This window comes from Drosophila ananassae, chromosome 2R, assembly GCF_017639315.1.
Source record: "Drosophila ananassae strain 14024-0371.13 chromosome 2R, ASM1763931v2, whole genome shotgun sequence".
Lineage (NCBI taxonomy): Eukaryota > Metazoa > Arthropoda > Insecta > Diptera > Drosophilidae > Drosophila > Drosophila ananassae.
The window spans coordinates 4,508,289-4,527,850 of record NC_057928.1 but is presented as its reverse complement, the minus strand read 5'-3'; the positions used below and the strand labels follow the sequence as shown (position 1 = coordinate 4,527,850).

Below are 19,562 nucleotides of genomic sequence, written 5' to 3'. Positions count from 1 at the left end.
CCTGGATTTGGTCAAAAGAAACATACACAATGATTACAGAGCGTTTAGTCTCAACAATTTATTTGAATTCTGGTTTGCTAGGTATAAAGCACAAACTACTAAGGTGCACAGAAAAGTCATTTTTTTTTTCAACAAAATGAGTATCGTCTGTGCTAGACTTGCCCAGTGCAGACTGGGCAATCTTGTCGTACAATGCGCTGTTAAATAACATCCATAAGTATAACTATCCACTGTTCCTCAAATAATAATATATTCTGCTTTATCCATCAACATCACTTGTTTTCGCTTTGATTCTCACATTGTATTTCCAGACAACCGTAACCAAATCTTCCTCTACAGTATGCAGCCCAATGCAAAACACTAGATGCCAGTTAAGAACATTTGCTGGGTTGTCTAATAAGAAGCTCTTTTGGGTTTGGAGTCTACAATGGTTACACAAAAATCTACATTACTGTTGGGGCACTTCTTTAGTATTATGCAGTCCTTCGTAGCCAATCAATTGAAATCGCTATATAAATCGGGACTGCAGGGCGATGTGGTCCCCTCCACTGGTTGATCAAGGTTGGCCGCCATCTGGCGAAGGTTCTCTACGCCAGTTAAGAGTTGCCTGCGAACGTTACATGTTTAGAGGATTTTTTAAAAATAAATTTGACAGATTTTTCAGCTTACCTTAAATTTTGTTCGGCAGTATCGGCGGCACGCATCAGATCCCTTGACAACTGCTGCGTTCTGGACGGACGCGATGAGTTGCTTCCGCTGCTGGCAGCGCTACCACTGCCGCTAACAGGAGTGACCACAGGTACACCTCCCGCGGCGCCATCAGTTGCATTGGCGCTACGCAAGGCGCAAAGCTCTGCCTGAAATATTTAAAAAATAAAGTAATTATAAAGAGAAATAAATATAAAAGTTGACGTTGGTAATTTGTATTGTAAGCTATATACGTGTCGGATATAGCTGACCGTATTTTGGAAAAACAAAATATATATGTACGAATTGCGTGCAAAGGAAAGAAGGATGTGTGCACAGTTTGGAGGTGATAGCTTAAAACTGAACTAAAAAAAACAAACAGACGAAGGGACATGCTTATATCGACTCAGGAGGTGATGATGTTAAGGTTTTTCCCTTTCCGATCGTTCAGTTATATGGCGTCAATAGGATATAGTCGGACGATCCTTATGAATTTGGCAGATCGGATTATATTGCCCAAAATGGAATCCGTAGATTGTCCCATCATTCTAGCTTAAAAAACACCAAAGTTATGCTGATTCCGATCATTCAGTTATATGGCAGCTATAGAATAGTCGCAGGATCCCGGCCGTTCCGACTTATATGCTACCTGCAAGGAAAAAAGTATGTGTGCAATGTTTCTACTCGATTTAAAACTGAGACAGACAGACGGACAGACATACATGTTTATATCGACTCAGGAGGTGATCCTGTTCAAGAATATATATACTTTATAGGATCAGAGATGGCCTTCACTGCATTGCACACTTTTGACCAAAATTATAATACCCTCTGCAAGGGTATATCAAGGTATCCAATTCTAATGTTTTAATATACTTATGGTTTCTTAGCTTATAAACTTTTATTGAAACACTTACCTCTAACGCTGACACCTGGCGACGCAGACGCTGAGTGGTTTGTGTATTTGCCGCTGTGACCACTGTCTCGCGCCTTCGCGTAGATTCTGTTAATTGCAGCAGTTGCTTCTCAAAATCATTAGCTCTCCTTGTCTGAGCATTAAGTTCAAAACGCGTCTCCTGCAGTTCCCTTTTAAGGCTTTCGTTTTCCTGCAGTAAGCCTGACAATTGCAATGTGCCAACTGCTTCTTGAGGAGGAGAGTCTATGGAATTTGATGGCAGTCCAATGGCCACGTCGGCTAGACGCTGAGATGAGTGCATTATGGGTCCGTCCGACAGAAAGTCAGGCAGCATTTTTACCGTAGAGCCAGCGGGTGGTTCGCCTGATGTGCCGGATATGGCACCGGCACTGGTCATATCCATCGATGCCAGTGCTGACGGTAGCTGACCTATTGGACCGCAAGGAGCTTCTGCCGCACCTAACGGTGACTGAGGAGGTGAACTTAGGCGCGCTTCCTGGCTCGCACACCTCGCGTCTGGAAGATGATCTTGAACGAAGTCGGGCAGGGCGGCCGTAGCTGCAGACCCACAACTGGTAGTTGCGCACGTTCCCGGGACCGTGTCCAGGGGTAGGTCAAGCTTTAATTTAGGGCCACAAGGCAGGACCAGTCTGTTAGGTCGCTGTTCTCTGTTTCCAGTTTGACGCCGTCGTGGAGAAGACGAGGGACACGTTCCTGGACGAGGCATCTCATAGCTGGAATAAGACCGTTGTACGTAGCCGAACCCTGGCTCAGCCGATTGCAGATTCGAAGCAGCTGAGGGAAAGATATCTATGCGTTGACTTTTAAGTAAATGTTAGTTACCTAGACACTGAGGGCAAAACTTACCTTCATCTGCGTGCTCGTCATAGAGCCTGCTATTGCGAACTTGGGCCAGTGCCACGTGGTCATCATCGACGGCGTGGTTTTCCATCCGCAGATCTGGTCGCAAGCGCCGCTGGGAACCACTACTACAGCCGGGACCTCCTCCGCAGGCAGCATATTCTGCCAGACTCGCCTGCGAGTCGAATGAACTGAATCGAGGTGAGCGCTTCATTTTGGAGGAGGCGCTGGAACCGTTCGCATCTGATGGTTGCATATGGAAGGTGGAGGCAGATTGGGGCACTTTCGGTCGCGCACCTGTAGACGTCTGAACTGCCACAGGTGCATCCACCGATGTAACCGTGCTTGTCGGTGCCGTCACAGTGCCAGTGCTGCTGAGAAAGTGCTTGAATGAAAAGGACGATGAGGAAGACGGTCCAGATCCCGTCGTTGCACTCGTAGTGCTAGAAAATGTGGGTCGAATTCCGCTAGGGTCTGACATTCGTTCGTTTTGACAGAGATCAGCTACTAGATCATTTACTGCCACCGTCGCGGAGGCCGCAGTCGCCTCGACGGCTGTAGGGTGGGGACCCTTCTGCATGTTCCGAGGCTCCTGCTTGCACTGTTTGTTGGCTGTGGCCTCTTCGTTGGTGGTGGCGTTGTTGCCATTTGCCATTTAATAAATATCTTTCCAAACAATGCGAAACAGCTCAGTTTAGTACCCGCGATGTCACTTCCTCGCCTGGCAGCTGGATAGTCTGGGCCTTATGCCTGTATCTTAGCCACCTGGTGGGTAGATGTATAAGTGCCTTGTATGTTTACGTTGTTACCAACAACTCAGTTATTTTCGCGTTTCATTTCCCCTGCTGACTTTTCACTGGCACCCAAGCAGTGCTGGGAAAGTCTCGAAAACTATGTAGTGCTTTGCAGAACTGTTTAAGGGCTGCATAGCAAAAGTAGACTTACCACATACAAACATTTTTATAGCTTCATAAGATACTTCTTTTATATCTAAAATAAAAAAATTACATAATAATGAACACAATCAAGATATAACTAATATATTATTACATATTCATGATCATAATCAGCTGTTCAAGAGTAAGCGAGAAATAGGTCAACCCTACGCAGTCTCCCTATGATTAACTTTTGAATCATTCCACTTTTAATTGCAACCGGGGACTCGAAAACTTTTTTTTAAATATATTTAATAAAATTTGAATACTATTTAAAAATCCAACTCAACCCAAAACCAACCCCAATTTTAAAAATAATATTTAGTAAATAAATTAATTAAATAATTATTGCAAATTGTCTGCAGCCCTGGTAGCTCCTTGGGCTGCTGGAGCTTTTATGGTCCCGTTAGAAAGCTCGCTCGAAATGCACACGGTTTCGAAACGGGTGGAAATGAATTGCACCTCAAATTACCATCCGAACCATACCATTTGACCAAGTGTTAAAAATTTCAAAAAAATGGTTAAATTTTACGGAAAGATTCAAAATTTTGTAAGTATAAGAAAGGAAAGCTAACTTCGGGCGGAGCCGAAGTTTATATATACCCTTACAGTTAAGGTTTATGCCATTTCCGATCGTTCAGTTATATGGCAGCTATAAGATATAGTCGACCGATCCTGATGAAATTTGGCAGAACCAAGTAACTTAACTTAAAAACTACATCATCTAACTTAAAAAACAACAAAGTCGTTCCTATCGTTCTATGGCAGCTATAGGATATAGTCGGCCGATCCTTATGAAATTCGGAAAATCGGATTATATTGCCCAAAATGGAATCCGTAGAAAGTCCCATCATTCTAGCTTAAAAAATACTAAATGATTATTAAAAAAAAACCATAATCATGCGCGCGGCCCCTCAAAGGCGACCCGTGGTGCTGGCAGCACCGAAGCCGGTGGTGCAGCGCCGGAGCCGGGTGTGGCAGCGCCGGAGCCGGTTTTGGCAGCGACGGAGCCGGTTGTGGCAGCGCCGGAGCCGGTGGTAGCAGCAGAAGGAGAGCCACCGTTCAAAAAAGAAAAACGCGCTTACCTCGTCAATTATAATTTTAAATGGAGGGAGGTGGTTCCCATAGATGGAAATGGAAAGGAGTGGGTGAATGATGATTTGCAGTGCCCTCTGTGTTATTTAGTATGCGTTTCCCACAATAAGTATTCTGCGCATTTCGAAAAATGTGCAGAAACTCCCAAAACACACAATTGTCGTAACTGCCCATTTGCAAAGGTGCAGCCAAATTTTGCACAACATCTGATGTATGATTTTTAGGGGTGTGAGAATAAACAAAAACATCTGACTTTTTGTTGACGTTATTAAAGCACTTGTTAACTTTCTTTATTTATCTGTATTTGATATCTTATAATATTATAAAACACATGTTAATTTATTATTTAGACGAAAATATGCTATATAGGTGTACAAAATTGCATATAAAAAATATTCTTGTTCGGCACGTGACTAATTTTTTTTGTTTTTCTTGCACGTGCCGAAAAATATTTTTTATATGCAATTTTGTACACCTATATAGCATATTTTCGTCACTAAAATTGATATCAGATATTTTGGGTTTCGCATGCAGATTCGTCACCGGTACTTTACCTCGTCAAGAGATTTTTATACCCTTGCAGAGGGTATTATAATTTTGGTCAAAAGTGTGCAACGCAGTGAAGGAGACATCTCCGACCCTATAAAGTATATATATTCTTGATCAGGACCGCCTCCTGAGTCGATATGAGCATGTCCGTCTGTCTGTCTGTCTGTCGGTTTCTACGCAAGCTAGTCTCTCAGTTTTGGAGCTATCGAGTTGAAACTTTGCACACATCCTTTTTTTTCCTTGCAGGTAGTATATAAGTCGGAACGGCCGTGATCGGTCGACTATATCCTATAGCTGCCATATAACTGATTGATCGCAAATGCCATAACTTTGGTGTTTTTTAAGTTAGAGGGTTGGGACATTCCACACATGTTATATTTGACCAAAATATCTTATGTACAAAATTTCATAAGGATGGGCCGACTATATCCTATAGCTGTCATAGAACGATCGGAATTGGCATAACTTTGGTGTGTTTTAAGTTAGAAAGATGGGACTTGGTACAGATTCCATTTTGGGCAAAATTTCATAGGGATCGGCCAACTTTATCCAATAGCCGCCATATAACTGAACGATCGGAAATGGCACAACTGCAAGGGTATATCAACTTCGGCTTCGCCCGAAGCTAGCTTTCCTTTCTTGTTTTTCTTTGGTACCTCAAGATTGAAACCTCAACCGACCCGTCCGACATTTCATTCAGAAGTTATTCTAAAAATTCGATTTTTCTATCTGGGGACTAAAATGTGTCCACCAGTCCCACTTAATGATTAAAAAATTTTTTACTTTCACCTTAATTTCTCCCAAATCAAATAACTTTTGGAATATGTTTCGACAAAAATTATCTAATTAAAACAATACCTCGATTGGTATATCATTCATTTAGATCGGTTGCCTACAGAAAATTTTTAATTCTTCGGCTATATATAGAGATTCCTCCCGCACGCGATTTTTGGTTGCTACTTACTTCACATGTTGATGCATAGAAAAGTTGGAATTTGATTCTGTCTTTGTGCAGTGTGTTTAAGATATTTGATTAATTGCTGATTTTCTTTTGCAAAATATTAAGAAAGAGTGTTTTTTAAAAACACTTGTGTCGCTGCGATGCTTTTTTATAAAATTACTTTAATATTACTTCACGTAAAATTTCCGTGTGACTGTATCATCGTCAATCGCAAGTATTAAAATAGCTAAAAATTTATGCCTTAAATAACACAGTGTTGCAAAAAAACAAAAGTGAATGAACTTTTGAAGTGACATAGTAGGAATTGTTTATTGGGTCGAGTAAATCACAAAACCATGTATGAAATTATTGTACACCCTCAAAATCTTGATTTATGTTTAAAAAAACCGTTTTTCGGGACTTTTTTGCGATTAAAAATTTATGAACGCGTTTTTTTAAACCGATTTCAAAATTTCCAGTGTTTTTCAATAGTTAAATGTTGTAGCTTTTGAAAAAAAATATATCTTCGATTTTGTTAAACAAAAAGGACAAAATTTTTACACCTGGAGCTGAAATTCTGAATAAAACGAGACAAATTTCATCAAAAAATTATAAAAATTGGTCAAGTTATAACGCTTTTCCCAAAAAAAGTCAATTCAACCAGCGAGCGTTCCGGAGTAACAATGTGTATAAGAATAATAGTATATTCCTTTCTTCAGACAAAAAATCTGTCATTTATGCCACATATCATTATTGTCTCATTAATACTGAATAAAACGAGACAAATTTCATTAAAAAATAATACAAATTGTTGAAGTTATAATGCTTTTCCCAAAAAAAGTCTATTCAACCATGAAAAATGGACGCAGGTGTATAATTGATTCCTGCCAGGAAGTTACAGGAATTCATCAGGCTTTCCAATTAGGTTGTTTTCTTTTCCTACCGATGATAGGACTCTTAAGAAATGGATTGACTTATGCCAATTGGATGACACTTTTAACAGACGAACTGCGCGAATTTGTAACCGACATTTCGAATCTAAATATATTGGGAAAAGTACGCTTAGAAGCAATGCCGTACCCACTTTAAATTTATTTGACAACTCTCAATTGCGTCCGAACAGTCCTGTTCCTTGTGAACAATTTGATTTCGATATCAATGATGAGGCGGAAGAACCAATTGGCATTTATGTAAACCCAATTAGAACAGAACAGTTTTTAAATAGCCCTTCCAATTTAAAAACTCCTTGTGCACCGCTGTTATAAGATTCACCTTTTTGTTTTAACTGCCAGAAAAGGGAAGAAAATGAGTATTTTATAAGAATAAAAATTATGAGATGTTTCTTGAACTAAAGAAATACAAAGAAAAAATGCAGAAAATGGGAAGAGCTTTAGTTTTAATGAAAAATGCCAGCAGACGCAGTTGTAAGAGAAATAGTAGGAAAAGCCTGGAGGGCTTTATTTAATATTATAAATAAATTGGCTCATGTTTCTGACGAGGCTAAAACATTATGTAAAATGCTGCTAGAAAAATTGAATTCTTATAGAAGAAAGTGATAGCCCAAAATATAAATTTTTATTCATTGCGAACGTATGTATATGCGGGATGTTTTAAAGTTAAAACTTCCTGCCAAAAGTACGTTATCTTGATGGGCTCCTTTTAAAAATATGACTTTGGATTTCATCCCGATTTTCTAGAAAACCTCCAGAAAATTGCTGGTGAAATGAGCGAGAAAGGTAAAGAAGCAGTCCTCCTTTGCGATGAAATAACAATCAAAAAGGGACTGCAATATAATACCGCTTTCGATGAAATTCAGGAATTTGAAAACGATGGCGAAAAAAGAACTCGATTTTTGGGGCAGCAAGTATGCGTCTTTATAGCTAGAGGCTTATTTGAAAATTGGAAGTACGTTATAAGTTATACTATTTCCGCTAACGGTATTAAACATGATGCCCTTATAAAAAAATTGGAAATTGGGCTTAACGAACGAGCAATTACTTGCGATCAAGGCTCAAATAATAGATCTGCATATAAAAAATGGGGAACGAACGATAAAGAAATATTTGCAATATTCGATGCCCCACATCTTATAAAATCATTGAGAAACCTTTTATTGAAAAACAATTTAAATATGCCTGATGGAGAAGTATCTTGGAATATAGTAGAATATAGGAAATATTTTGCAGAGTTTAAATATCCACAAGTAGTACAGCTGTTTTCAAAATAATAGGAATGCTTTTGCATATGCACTTGTCCCTTCTGTAGCAATGGTATGCGTTCATTTTTTTTTTCAATTTTATTTATTTTTCCAAATTTGTTTATGGGTACACAATCTGAGGTACCGTTATTTTTTCATTTTACTATCTTCGTTTTCTGAGAATTACCCAAATGCGTAAACAAACTTCATTTTGCGCTCATCAAAATAATAGGAGTGTTCCATTTAAATCTGTTCAGAGCGCAAAAAAAGGTAATATTCTTAAAAAAACGGCTTAAAATTATAGAATGATTAATATCCAACTACAATTTTAACGTTTAAGATCGAAAATTTAAAGCAATGGGTCGTGGCAAACACTGCACACCTGAGCGGCGTGATTTGATCAAAAACTTGATTTCATGTGGGAAAACGTACAAGGAAGTACAGAAAATAATTAGATGCGGTGCTTCCATGATCCGAAATGCACTAAAATTTTCACCCAAGCCGAAAACACGCGGCCGACACCAAGTTCTAGCCAATAAACTGGCTACACGTGTTGCAGGGTACTCGAAGAAGCATCCTTTTGCAAGCTGCAAAGAAATCAAGGATGTTGGTATGGGAACTTTTAGTTCTTGCAATAAGATTTTCTAATTCTTCAGAAAAAAACTGAACAAAGGAGTCATGGTTTTTAAGAAAGCAATGGCCGATCTCAGAAGAAACAAAAAAAGGCGGATCTGGCAAATGGAAATAAAGAAAGCTATGGCCGATCACGAGGAAGAAACCACAAAAAAAAATCTGGATATTACGAGAGAGCAATGGCCGATCTCAGTATATTTAAAAAATAAAGTTTTAAATAAAAACACATTCGACAAACGGGGGTCTTTTGAGCAAGCATTGGCCGATCTAAGGAGAAACATAGTGAACAAAGGAGTCAAGGTGTTTAAAAAAGCAATGGCCGATCTCAGTATAATATTTAACAAATGAAGTTTTATATCTTTTGAGCATGCATTGGCCGATCTAAGAAGGAAGAAATAAAAAAAAAAGAAATCAGGTTCTTTTTAGAGCAATGGTCGATCTGCGTAAGAAGGAAATATATAATGTCGTCGTGTGAGAAAGCAGTGGCTGATCTTATTAGGAAGAACTCTAATATCAAACAAAACACAAGAAATTAAGAAAAATGTGGTTATTTAATATTAATATAATTATAAATTTAAAATTGGAATTTATCGGCCTGTGTTTTTTTTAACAATCAACAGTAGCAACTCTAACTCTTACCCTGTTGCACCAATTTATAAAGTCATGGTCGCAAAACAGTAAATTTTTTTTTTTCATCGCAAAAAAAATTTTTTTTAAAAATAAACAATACATTTTTTCAAAATAAATTATTCTTTTTTAATTAAACGTTTTATTATTAATTTTGTTTTACAGTTTTAAAATTATAATTATTTGATCAATTCATATTAAAATATTCGATTATCTTATTTGATTTCTTCTTTCATCTTTCAATATTCATAAGCCATGCCAATTTAATGAAGCCATGTCAACATCGTTTGAGCAACGATGTTCTGACTCTGGAATAGAGGTGGAGAAACATCGATGAAAACATCGATGCATCGATGTTTTAAAATTTTCTAGAAACATCGATGTTTTTTCGCCACAATCGATGTTTTTGTCACATCACAAATTTTTTTTTTTTATTGATCCCCGCTTCAAAAAAGACAGGTTTGAATCACCCTACAATGCTGAGCAAGCGGCTAAAGCTTTGGAGCAGGAACTCCATAGTATAATCTAGAAATCTCCAATGGAAAAATCAACACCGCCGATGGAGCCTACACCACCAGTTGAACACGGCCCCTCCAAGGCTTTTTCATTCCTTGATTCTAAATTAAAAGCGAAGATAAATTCACCGCGAGCCGACGCTGTGATCCTACTAAGACAACATCTCGAAACCCAAAACGTGCCGGAAACATGCGACCCACTAAAATATTGGAAGGTGAATCACTGTGGACGGAAGTCCACGAGGTGACGACCTGCATGCCTAGGCGTGCGCGAGGAAACTCTATATATAGCCGAAGTTTTGATTAAGTTAATATCACAAATTTTAAAGTATTCTTTTTTGTTATAGACAAGAGCAGACATATACGAATCGCTGCAACAGGTTGCACTTAAATACTTCTGTGTACCAGGAACATCCTGTGTGTCCGAAAGGAGCTTCAGCAAAGCTGGACAGATAGTGTCGGATCGGCGCACTAGGCTCAAGCCTGGTGTAGTGGACAAGTTAATGTTTATTAAAAAAAATTAAGATATTTTTTCTTAATTAATCGTACCAAAATGTGAATATGATGATCTCTTAGGATTCGGATGATCTTTTTTTTTTATTTAATTGCGAATAAAGCCTTTGTTTCTTTGTTGTAATTTGAAAAATATTAGTCTTTCACTTGCGCTATATTCTCTACTAATAAAAAACAAAAAAAAACATTTTTTTTTTCAAAACATCGATGTTTCACTCGATGTTTTTTTTGAAAACATCGAAAACATCGATGTTTGCGAACATCGATGTTTCTCCACCTCTACTCTGGAATTCAAAGTCTGAATGAACGGAGCTAAAAAACTGCTGATGATTTTTGGTACTATCGATGATTTGGGTTCTGGGTGACTATCGTTTGTTTTTTCCATCATCGATATATCGTGTCCATATTACACCAAAGACAAAGTAAAAGTGAATTCTACTACAAAATAGACCATTTACAGCCAGAAAATTGTGGTAAGTCAATTTGTGTCAATGTTGTGAAGTGTTTCCTTCAAAAGATAACTTCGACATGGATTATTTTGCCCAAAATAGAATCTGTACCAAATCCCATTTTTCCTACTCAAAAAACACCAAGTTATGCCAATTCCGATCGTACTATGACAGCTGGGGAGATGCTGCGGTTACGGCAGCGGTGGAATAAAATGAAAAATCCACCGACTCCCCAACCGGCTCTAAAAGAGGAATTACCAGCGCCCACGGAGGCTACACAGGATATTTGTCAATTATCGGAGGAGATACTTGATTATATTTCTGGGTAATGTTAGAAAAACATGTATTTAATGAAATTTATATTAATATTAAATTGTTACTCAACAGAACACCGCGATTCAAATAAATATAGTGCTATATAATCTGACGGATGATAATTAATTAAGCTTCTAGTGTTAACTGAATAAAATAGATTTTAAAAGTCTTTTAATTCTTATTTATCATCACAATGAGACCAATTTAAATTATTAAAAATTTTATTATTATTTAAAATTTAAAATGCTATTTTTAAAATGTTCTGTATCTGTGGGATTCAAGTCAAAATGTGAGTATTATGATTTAGAATGATGGAACAGTGAGGCTGTGTGACTGCAGCAAGCTAAATGTGAACCAGGGCGTCAACAAGTCCCGGCAGGTGTACTCCGCCAATACTCTAATCTATGCACTGGCTGCCTGCGGCCAATCGCTGGCGTTGGGAGGGAAGGATGGCAGTATGCAGATGATGCGGATTAACAGAAACTACACCAAGATGACCTTGCAGGGGGCTCTTGATCAGAAGTAAGTTACTATCCGATCATTTGAATCAAAAACTTCAAAAAACTGTCATTTTAGCATACACAAAGATAAACCGGTGGTGAACATGCTGGCCTACGACCAGGCCACTCAAATTGCCACTCTATAGGGTTGAATTGTGGCCTGTGATACGCGGATTCAGCACAGTGACTGGCGGCTACAGAATGAACTGAGGCGCGGCGTGATCACTACCATCTGTGCCGACCCCACTGGCTCGTGGCTGGCCACAGGAACAAGCGGTAGAAAGCACATTTGCTGGAATCTACGCTTCCTGCTACCCATTGCCGAGATCAAACACCCGGCAGACTCCTGGATCCGTAAAATGATCATGTCATCCAACGGAGCCATCGTATCTCATATCCGCCTCGCAGTCCAATAACGAGGTATCCGTGTGGATAACGAGGAACATCGAAACCGATCGGGGCGACACACCGTGCTGTGGGCCAGTCCAGCAGCTGCGGCATCCTCAGTGGCGTAGTCGAAGGAAACACCCCCATTCTCACTGGAAGATCTGACCAGCGTATCCGATATTGGGACGTGGCCCAATCCGAAGAACTCTTCGTTTAACTAATATTCTAATTCATGTTCAAAGTTTTAAAGAAATTTCTGATCTTGGTCAAGATTATCTGATATTTGGTCAAGCAAAAATGTAATTTTAAATGTTTTTAATAAATTAATTTCGTTGTTTGAATAGAATTGCAAAAAAAAACCCTTTTTAAATTTAAGTGTAGTTTTCCACATAAATATCCAGAAAACTATTTAATTTTCAAACTATTTGGTTTTATAAATAAACGATAAAATATAATCTCCCTTGTTTTTCCCTAAAATATGCCAGGAATCGTTTGAATTGCTTAATAATTCAAAATTTTAAATTGCCATTTTTACATTTCTTAACGTCTTAAATAATTTGGTGACGAAAGTTTAAGCGCGCTCTTTAAAATTCCAGTGCTACTCTGTGGACCAACGATGGAAATCCAAAAAAATCTACTAGAAAGATACCAAGTCTAGGGGCTGTCCACTTACTAGACGACCAAATAATAGAATCACCAAATATCCATATTTTAATTCACAATGACATGTAAATGTATTTATGAAAATGTGTTTACGAATTAATTATTTTACTATAGTTATCAAAATATTTTATGACTTTTCGCTCTGGCATAAAAGTACTTTTGCGCTATATAGGTAATATACATAGGTAATTGTAGGTAATAAGTTTTATTTTAGTGGTTTTTTGCATTTTATTTTAACATTCATACATAAATAGTGAAATCATATCAACTGTCAGAGCATTCGTGATTCCACTTCCTTTTAAATAATTCATGTTTCAGGAATTGTCACAAAATATGTTTCATTTAAAAATTTGGGGATTTTTTAGTGAGTTATTAGGGCTGGTCAACTGTTTTAGGCGTAAATCCAATTCCGAGTCTGGCAACACTTACTGGTCATAGTAAACAAACTATACGCTCACCGCCAATTAGACGCATTTTCGAGAAAAAAAAAATGCACAATCGCGAAATCGTCCCAAGTCCGACGTAAATGTAGTTTAGTGCAGCAAATCGAATCGGTCTCGTAGTGTTGATAAATGGACAACTCTTTACAGCAAACAAACCGGTCGCATCTGAAGCGCACATATATACACACAAGCTCAGACGCGTTTATGACTGTGGGAAAAAACTTCAAGGTGTGTGCGGCAAATTGCACTTCAATACTCTGTTTATAAAAAACAGAGTCCACAATCATACTATTCGTAGTTAGTTCCTGTACGGGTCATATGTGTCCGATCTGCCCTGCATTTGGCCAAGACATTATTGCGGGGGTGGCATTTTGTCCGTCTTTCGTGCAAGTGCCCATATGTACATATGTATGTGTGCGAGTGCATGAGGTGGTGAACTGAAGGCTGGAACTAAAATGTTTGCCGTTCGCGTATCGTAAATTGCTTTTGCAAACACAAGACCGCGCATAGACACTCACCCTTGGCTGGCATCGTGTTCCACTTTTGGTTGCAACGCCGACATCGACGCAAGCAGCGGCTCATGTCCTGATTTCGTCTGCGCCGTGGCAAGTGCATCTGGGGCAGCATCTTTCGGGCGTGTTCTTGCCCCGATTTAGGCGTGTACTGGCAGCGTGGATCTGATCGGAGGATTCCCGTCCGTGTGCAGCATGCTCGAGAACAACATCTGGTAAGAAATTCCTGAAATAAAACTCCATCCAAGACATCCAATTAGGAATTTCTCCTAGATATCACAGTCAAACACACCACTGTTCCATCTACCACGGGCATGCCCCTTTGCCTCTACCTGTTTGTTGTTTTTAGCCCACACTCTTTTTGCTTCTTTCCCTTATTGACTACTTTGTTAGCATTCTGTTTTCTGTAAGATGCAAACTGCGTAGGCTGGCAGCCGTATTACAAATACTTATAGACTTTCAAAGACAGGCATTCATAATTAAACTAATTTATAAGGTTGACACAATTTTGACTTAAATTTATTATCTTTTGACAACCTTTTATGTCCTTATTCCATTTTAAAAAAGATCCGACGAACGGTCGAGGTTCCGGACTTAAGGATACTTCACAGTTTTCTCCTAAGCTCTACGCTGTTTTTTTCTGAAAAAAGTTTTTCTAATTTAACCAAACCCTTTACAAATGTATTCTTAATATAATATAAACTATATTGTGGCATACTTTTAGGAGAAAAAAAAAATGTCTTGAAACATGTCATCAAAACTAGGGAAGCACAATAAGCTATAGGTCCTTCCAAAATTGACTTTAACAATTTTTCAAGTGGCTGAACTGGCGCTACAGAAAAATTTTGTTTTTGGGGACAGGAGGGGGCGTGGCAAGAAATGACCCCAAAATCTGCGAGGGTTTTATAGGAGTTTATACTTGTCCCTGTAGACCTATCTCTTTTGGTCTCTGGAATCCGTGCGTTCAATAAATAAACAATGCTGAAGGAAATCTGAATATAAATGTGCATAAGTGCTCAAAGTTCTCAAAGAATTTTTGTTTCCTAGATATAGTTAGTCGTAGGAATAGGGAATTAGCAATTTCAGAAGTATGCCAGATTTGGGAGCGTAGGCTCTTTGAAACAAACCTGGACTTTGTGGTATTATAGAAGTAGAAATGCATAATCGTATAGCTTTCTCTCAAAGTCTCCAAGATCCACCTTTGTACTCTACGAGTACCGGGTATAGAAACTGCGACTTTCAAATAATAAAACGACCACTTTAATTTTTATATTTCGGTTTTTCGATACATTTTTTTTATTTTTATTCAAGTAAATGTATGTTTTATTTATATGGAACAGAGTTGAAATTTATTCACTGTTGATAAAATCTGAAAAGAAATTAAAAAATAGGGAGTACCTATTATTAGAAAGACCTCTTTTGTAGTTTGTTAATGAGAGTTAGAGACTTCATAAGGGGATTTGGATAAATATTGGAATAATTTGGAATCTCTCGTTAAATAAATTTTTCTAACAGGTTAACCTTCGGGTCCTTCCGAAGTAAACTTTCTTATAACCATATAGCATTCGGATCACAGATACAAATTATTTCTTTTTGTCGCCAATTACAGCATCTGGCTGTTCGGTGTCGCGACGCATTCCGGTCATATTGCCAGCGGGAAAGCTTAAATGCTTTAATCGAGGATCCAAGTTAGTTGAGATGTCAAGCAACGGCGGCCTTAACAGCGCCACCAACGGCCGCAGCGGAAGTACTGGAAGTGCCAACATAAACCTCAACATCAAAGGAGTAGCGACTGAATTTGCAGGAGCTGGTGCAGCCGGTACCACTGCCTCGTCAATTACTCATAAAACCCTGCCAGACTTAAAGACGCAAAGAAGTCACAGTGCCTGCCATGCCCATGACACACTTTCTGGTGTTCGACGAATTGCTCAGACCGAAAAGGTTGCCGAGAAAATATTTAGCTATGCCCCTCCCCAAAGCCAGGAAATGGGTAAAGAACCCAAAGAGGGCTACCTTGTGTACTGCGAGGGTCGACTACATTCAGGACAACTGCAGTCTTTAATTGTTCATATGGTGCCCACACACGAATACTACCCGGATGAGGGGTTTATATTCGCCTTTCTTCTTAGCGCTAGGCTTTTCGTACGCCCCTACGAGTTGTTAGCGCAGATCTCGCAGACCTGGGAGAAGCAACAGCAAGAGGCAAGTTTGGAGAGCGATGTTGTGGATGATGCAGGACAAGTGGCTAGCCGCCCGTTGTTGCTTAACATCAACTCGGCTTCACCACTTACACAACGAAAGGGATCGACTGCAACGGCCGTGATTACTTCGGAGCTGGAGCCCCGGCCATTGCAACGAACGGCCACACAGCGCTCGGCGCAGCACTGCATACAGCTACTTTCGGAGTGGATTGAAATTTTTCCTTATGATTTTAGAGATGAGCGTTTGATGCAACAGGTGCGCATTTTGGCAAGAAAATGTGTATACATCGACAACTCGCTGGGCAAGAATGTCTCGAGAATTCTTCAGCTTCTAGTTTCCCGGCTGACAGCTCTAGAGCAGTACGAGGAGTTCCTGCAGACTCTAAGCGCTGAGGAATCCCAGAGTCAGCAACAGCAGCAGGCTCAACAACAACAAAATCACCACCCCTTACATAATCCATTTCAAAATTTCCTGGGAACCTCTTCTCAAGCGAACGGATCGATGTCAGCTGCTTTTACCAGCGGTGCGTCGAACATCTCCAGTGCCCATTCATCGTCTTCATCTAACCCGAACTCTACTACACCCATATCGGACGAAGTGTTTGGTATCATGGATATATGCCAGAGCTGTGCCAAACTGGCCCACCAGTTAACAGCCATCGAACTAGAACGCCTATCGCATATCGGACCGGAGGAGTTTGTCCAAGCCTTTGCGAAGGAATATCAGCACCAGGCAAAAGAAGGCGCCAAAGCAAGAAACTGTGGTGGTTCTTTGAACGATTTAAAGAAAACTAGGAACTTGGAGTCGTATGTGCAGTGGTTCAATAGGCTTAGTTATTTGACTGCTAGTGAAATTGTTAAGGTAGGTTAAACTTACGACACTTTTAAGGAGGCACAAAATTAATCTAACGAATAAATTTTATCTTAAGTATCCAAAAAAGAAGCAGCGAGTACGCATCATTGAGTATTGGATCGAAACGGCAAGAGAATGCTTTAACATTGGCAACTTTAACAGTCTGATGGCCATAATAGCTGGTCTAAACCTGGCACCCATAAGCAGACTCAAGAAAACAGTACGTAGCATTTGATGTTTGAATTGAATTTTTAATTTTATAAATTTTTTATATTTCTTCCTAAAAGTGGGCCAAAGTGCAATCTGCCAAGTTCTCAGTGCTGGAACATCAAATGGATCCAACATCGAACTTTAACAGCTATCGCTCTACACTCAAAGCTGCGATGTGGCGGTCAGAAGGGGCCACCGAAGAACGCGAACGAATTATCATTCCATTTTTTAGTTTATTTGTTAAGGATCTGTACTTTTTAAACGAAGGCTGTTCAAATCGGTACAAAATAGTCAATTTTTAGCGAAGATTATATAATAACATATATATATTTTTTCTGCTTTTTAGGCTGCCAAACAACCATATCAACTTTGAAAAGTGCTCACAGTTAGCCAAACAAGTAATGGAGTTTAACGAGTGGAAGAAGGTGAACTGTCCATTTGAAAAGCTTCCGAACGTCATTGGCTACCTACAGCACAGTGTTGTGCTTAACGAAACCACTCTTTCGATGGCTTCCTTTGAATGCGAGACTCCAGAAAATACCGAGGAGAAGGACCGCTATAAAACTGTAAAAGCGGAGACAAAACAGCAGCTACTTCAGCAGCTGCATGAGCAGCAGCAGCAGTCGCACTAAGAACTATGTAGAGATGTGTGTAGAGCTACATATAAACACTTGCCATGATTATTTTTGGGAAAAGAATTGGTTAGACTAAGTAAATGAATATGTTAAGGAGGAAAGGTCACTCATCCTTTTGCACACTCGTGTCCCTTTTTAAGAAAAGCTTGTAAAGCTAGTACTTACGTGTCGTATCTTGTCAATATTTTTTCCCGAGGTATAAAACCTTATTCATATTTCATTTGCCAAAATCTTAACCGTTCGAAGGCGGTGAGACCTTCGGGGATAACACAACTCAAATATTTTACTATGCCGTTTAATAGTAACCGAATCGCGTATGTACTTAAATTATTGCAATAAGATAATGAAACGTATTTTATTATTGAAGCACTAAATTTCGGTATTACCAAAATTATATATGATGTTATAGTTTATGTAAAATTCATTTGACAAAGCAGTATGAGTGCGCGCTATACGTAAGTGATCAGTATTTATTTTTATATTTTTACAAAATTGAATAGTAAATTGAATCTTTTTCATATTTTCCTATCAGTTACGAATGATTTTTTCAAGAGGCTTTTGCGCTTCTGCAATACATATGTCGCTTAAAAAGGTTTCGAGTGTTTAGAGAAACCACATTAACCCATGAACAACCGGGCACCTAAAGGTAGCTACAAACCTTGCTTCACTTTTTATAAGAATTTTTGTTTTTAATTAAGAATTTTTAGTATAATAAGGAATAAAAACATGAAAATACCAGCTGTAAAGTGGCTTAAAATCACATAATTAAAACCGTTTTCGAACAAAATAAAAATAAATCTATTCTTTTGGAAAACATTTCCACAGTTGAGTCGCAGTCAGCTAGGTGGCGCCACGCATCTTATATTATTAGATATATAGCGGATCGTATATAGTTCACCGATCCTTATGAAATTTGGCATATCGAATTATTTTGCCCAAAGAGGAACCCCCATTGAAACTTCCATCCTTCTAACTTGAAAAACAACGAAGTTGTATATAAGATATTTTGGTCATATATAACAAGTGTGGAAAGTCCCAAACCTCTAACTTAAAAAACACCAAAGTTATGGCATTTCCGATCAATCAGTTATATGGCAGCTATAGGATATAGTCGACCGATCCCGGCCGTTCCGACTTATATACTGCCTGCAAAGGAAAGAAGGATGTGTGCAAAGTTTCAACTCGATAGCTCTAAAACTGAGAGTAGAAACTTTGCGTAGAAACAGACAGACGGACAGACGGACATGCTTATATCGACTCAGGAGGTGATCCTGATCAAGAATATATATACTTTATAGTGTCGGAGATGTCTCCTTCACTGCGTTGCACACTTTTGACCAAAATTAAAATACCCTCTGCAAGGGTATAAAAAGCAACATAATATTTTTAAACTAAACAAAAAGAATTATTAGGAACACTTAATACATACAATGTTAAAATTAATTGCAGTAAAATTTTGCCGTTAATTTCGCAGAAATTCATTTGAACTGGTTTTTGCAAAGCAACATCTTTTTTGTCGCTTCCGAATACCTTAGCTTTATTTGCATATCTTAAAAACAACGTTTCCCAAAATCAAACTACCCATTATAGTGCTTATCAAACGCTATAAGATTCAATGTTAAAATTAATTACAGTCTCAGCACATGTTTTTATACCCTTACAGAGGGTATTATATTTTTTGGGTGTGCAATCACTAACCATACAGCATAGTGGAATATTTTATAACAAACTTGGGGCTGTTTCTAAAATTTTTATCAGAAAATTTCTTTAAATTGACAGAAAATTGGTGAAATTCTCATAAAGATATCGGAAGAATCCGATATATATATAATTACATTAGCTGCTACCTAATTGAAGGGTTATATAAACTTCGGCTCCACTTGAAGTTAGCTTTCATTTCTTGTTTTTAGCTGTAATGAGTACGAA

The 19,562-nt window shown here is 38.6% G+C and overlaps 3 protein-coding genes and 1 long non-coding RNA gene across 8 annotated transcripts; 3 read left to right on the top strand and 1 right to left on the bottom strand.

The window, feature by feature from the left end:
* Nucleotides 1–33: 33 nt before the first annotated feature.
* LOC6506088 lies at nt 34–3,373 on the bottom strand. Of its 4 annotated transcripts, none has more exons than XM_014909134.2 (5): nt 2,471–3,372; nt 1,605–2,413; nt 670–857; nt 448–607; nt 34–393 (listed from the first exon to the last, which is right to left on the bottom strand). In XM_014909134.2, the coding sequence occupies exons 1-4, from the start codon at nt 3,117–3,119 to the stop codon at nt 496–498; spliced, it is 1,758 nt and encodes a 585-aa protein (XP_014764620.1). In that variant the 5' UTR covers nt 3,120–3,372; the 3' UTR covers nt 34–393; nt 448–495. The 4 variants fall into 4 exon arrangements, with proteins under 4 accessions (XP_014764620.1, XP_014764621.1, XP_014764622.1 ...); XM_014909135.2 differs by having other exon boundaries at nt 453–607; XM_014909136.2 differs by having other exon boundaries at nt 34–607; nt 1,605–2,398; nt 2,471–3,373.
* A 6,605-nt stretch (nt 3,374–9,978) lies between these two features.
* On the top strand, nt 9,979–10,592 carry LOC116655862 (E3 SUMO-protein ligase ZBED1-like). The gene is made up of 2 exons (XM_032454563.2): nt 9,979–10,170; nt 10,303–10,592. The coding sequence occupies exons 1-2, from the start codon at nt 9,979–9,981 to the stop codon at nt 10,477–10,479; spliced, it is 369 nt and encodes a 122-aa protein (XP_032310454.1). The 3' UTR covers nt 10,480–10,592.
* A 210-nt stretch (nt 10,593–10,802) lies between these two features.
* On the top strand, nt 10,803–12,407 carry LOC116655863. 2 transcript variants are annotated; one of them, XR_004310942.2, is made up of 4 exons: nt 10,803–10,941; nt 11,063–11,242; nt 11,305–11,754; nt 11,809–12,407. It is a non-coding gene; the product is annotated as an uncharacterized LOC116655863 (long non-coding RNA). The 2 variants fall into 2 exon arrangements; XR_004310941.2 differs by having other exon boundaries at nt 11,020–11,242.
* Nucleotides 12,408–13,175: 768 nt separating this feature from the next.
* On the top strand, nt 13,176–18,374 carry LOC6493862 (ras-GEF domain-containing family member 1B). Its single transcript, XM_001958544.4, has 5 exons — nt 13,176–13,952; nt 15,347–16,800; nt 16,868–17,011; nt 17,079–17,281; nt 17,348–18,374. Exons 2-5 carry the CDS (start codon nt 15,436–15,438, stop codon nt 17,631–17,633), a joined length of 1,998 nt encoding a protein of 665 aa, XP_001958580.2. The 5' UTR covers nt 13,176–13,952; nt 15,347–15,435; the 3' UTR covers nt 17,634–18,374.
* Nucleotides 18,375–19,562: the final 1,188 nt, after the last annotated feature.

Coding starts and splice junctions, on each gene's coding strand:
- LOC6506088 (XM_001958542.3), bottom strand. CDS start 3,119: ATGGCAAATGGCAACAACGCCACCACCAACGAAGAGGCCACAGCCAAC. Junction 2,414..2,470: donor TGACGAGCACGCAGATGAAG/GTAAGTTTTGCC, acceptor GTCAACGCATAG/ATATCTTTCCCTCAGCTGCT. Junction 608..669: donor ACTGCCGAACAAAATTTAAG/GTAAGCTGAAAA, acceptor TAACGTTCGCAG/GCAACTCTTAACTGGCGTAG.
- LOC116655862 (XM_032454563.2), top strand. CDS start 9,979: ATGGAAAAATCAACACCGCCGATGGAGCCTACACCACCAGTTGAACAC. Junction 10,171..10,302: donor ACCCACTAAAATATTGGAAG/GTGAATCACTGT, acceptor TTTTTGTTATAG/ACAAGAGCAGACATATACGA.
- LOC6493862 (XM_001958544.4), top strand. CDS start 15,436: ATGTCAAGCAACGGCGGCCTTAACAGCGCCACCAACGGCCGCAGCGGA. Junction 17,012..17,078: donor TAAGCAGACTCAAGAAAACA/GTACGTAGCATT, acceptor TCTTCCTAAAAG/TGGGCCAAAGTGCAATCTGC. Junction 17,282..17,347: donor AACGAAGGCTGTTCAAATCG/GTACAAAATAGT, acceptor TCTGCTTTTTAG/GCTGCCAAACAACCATATCA.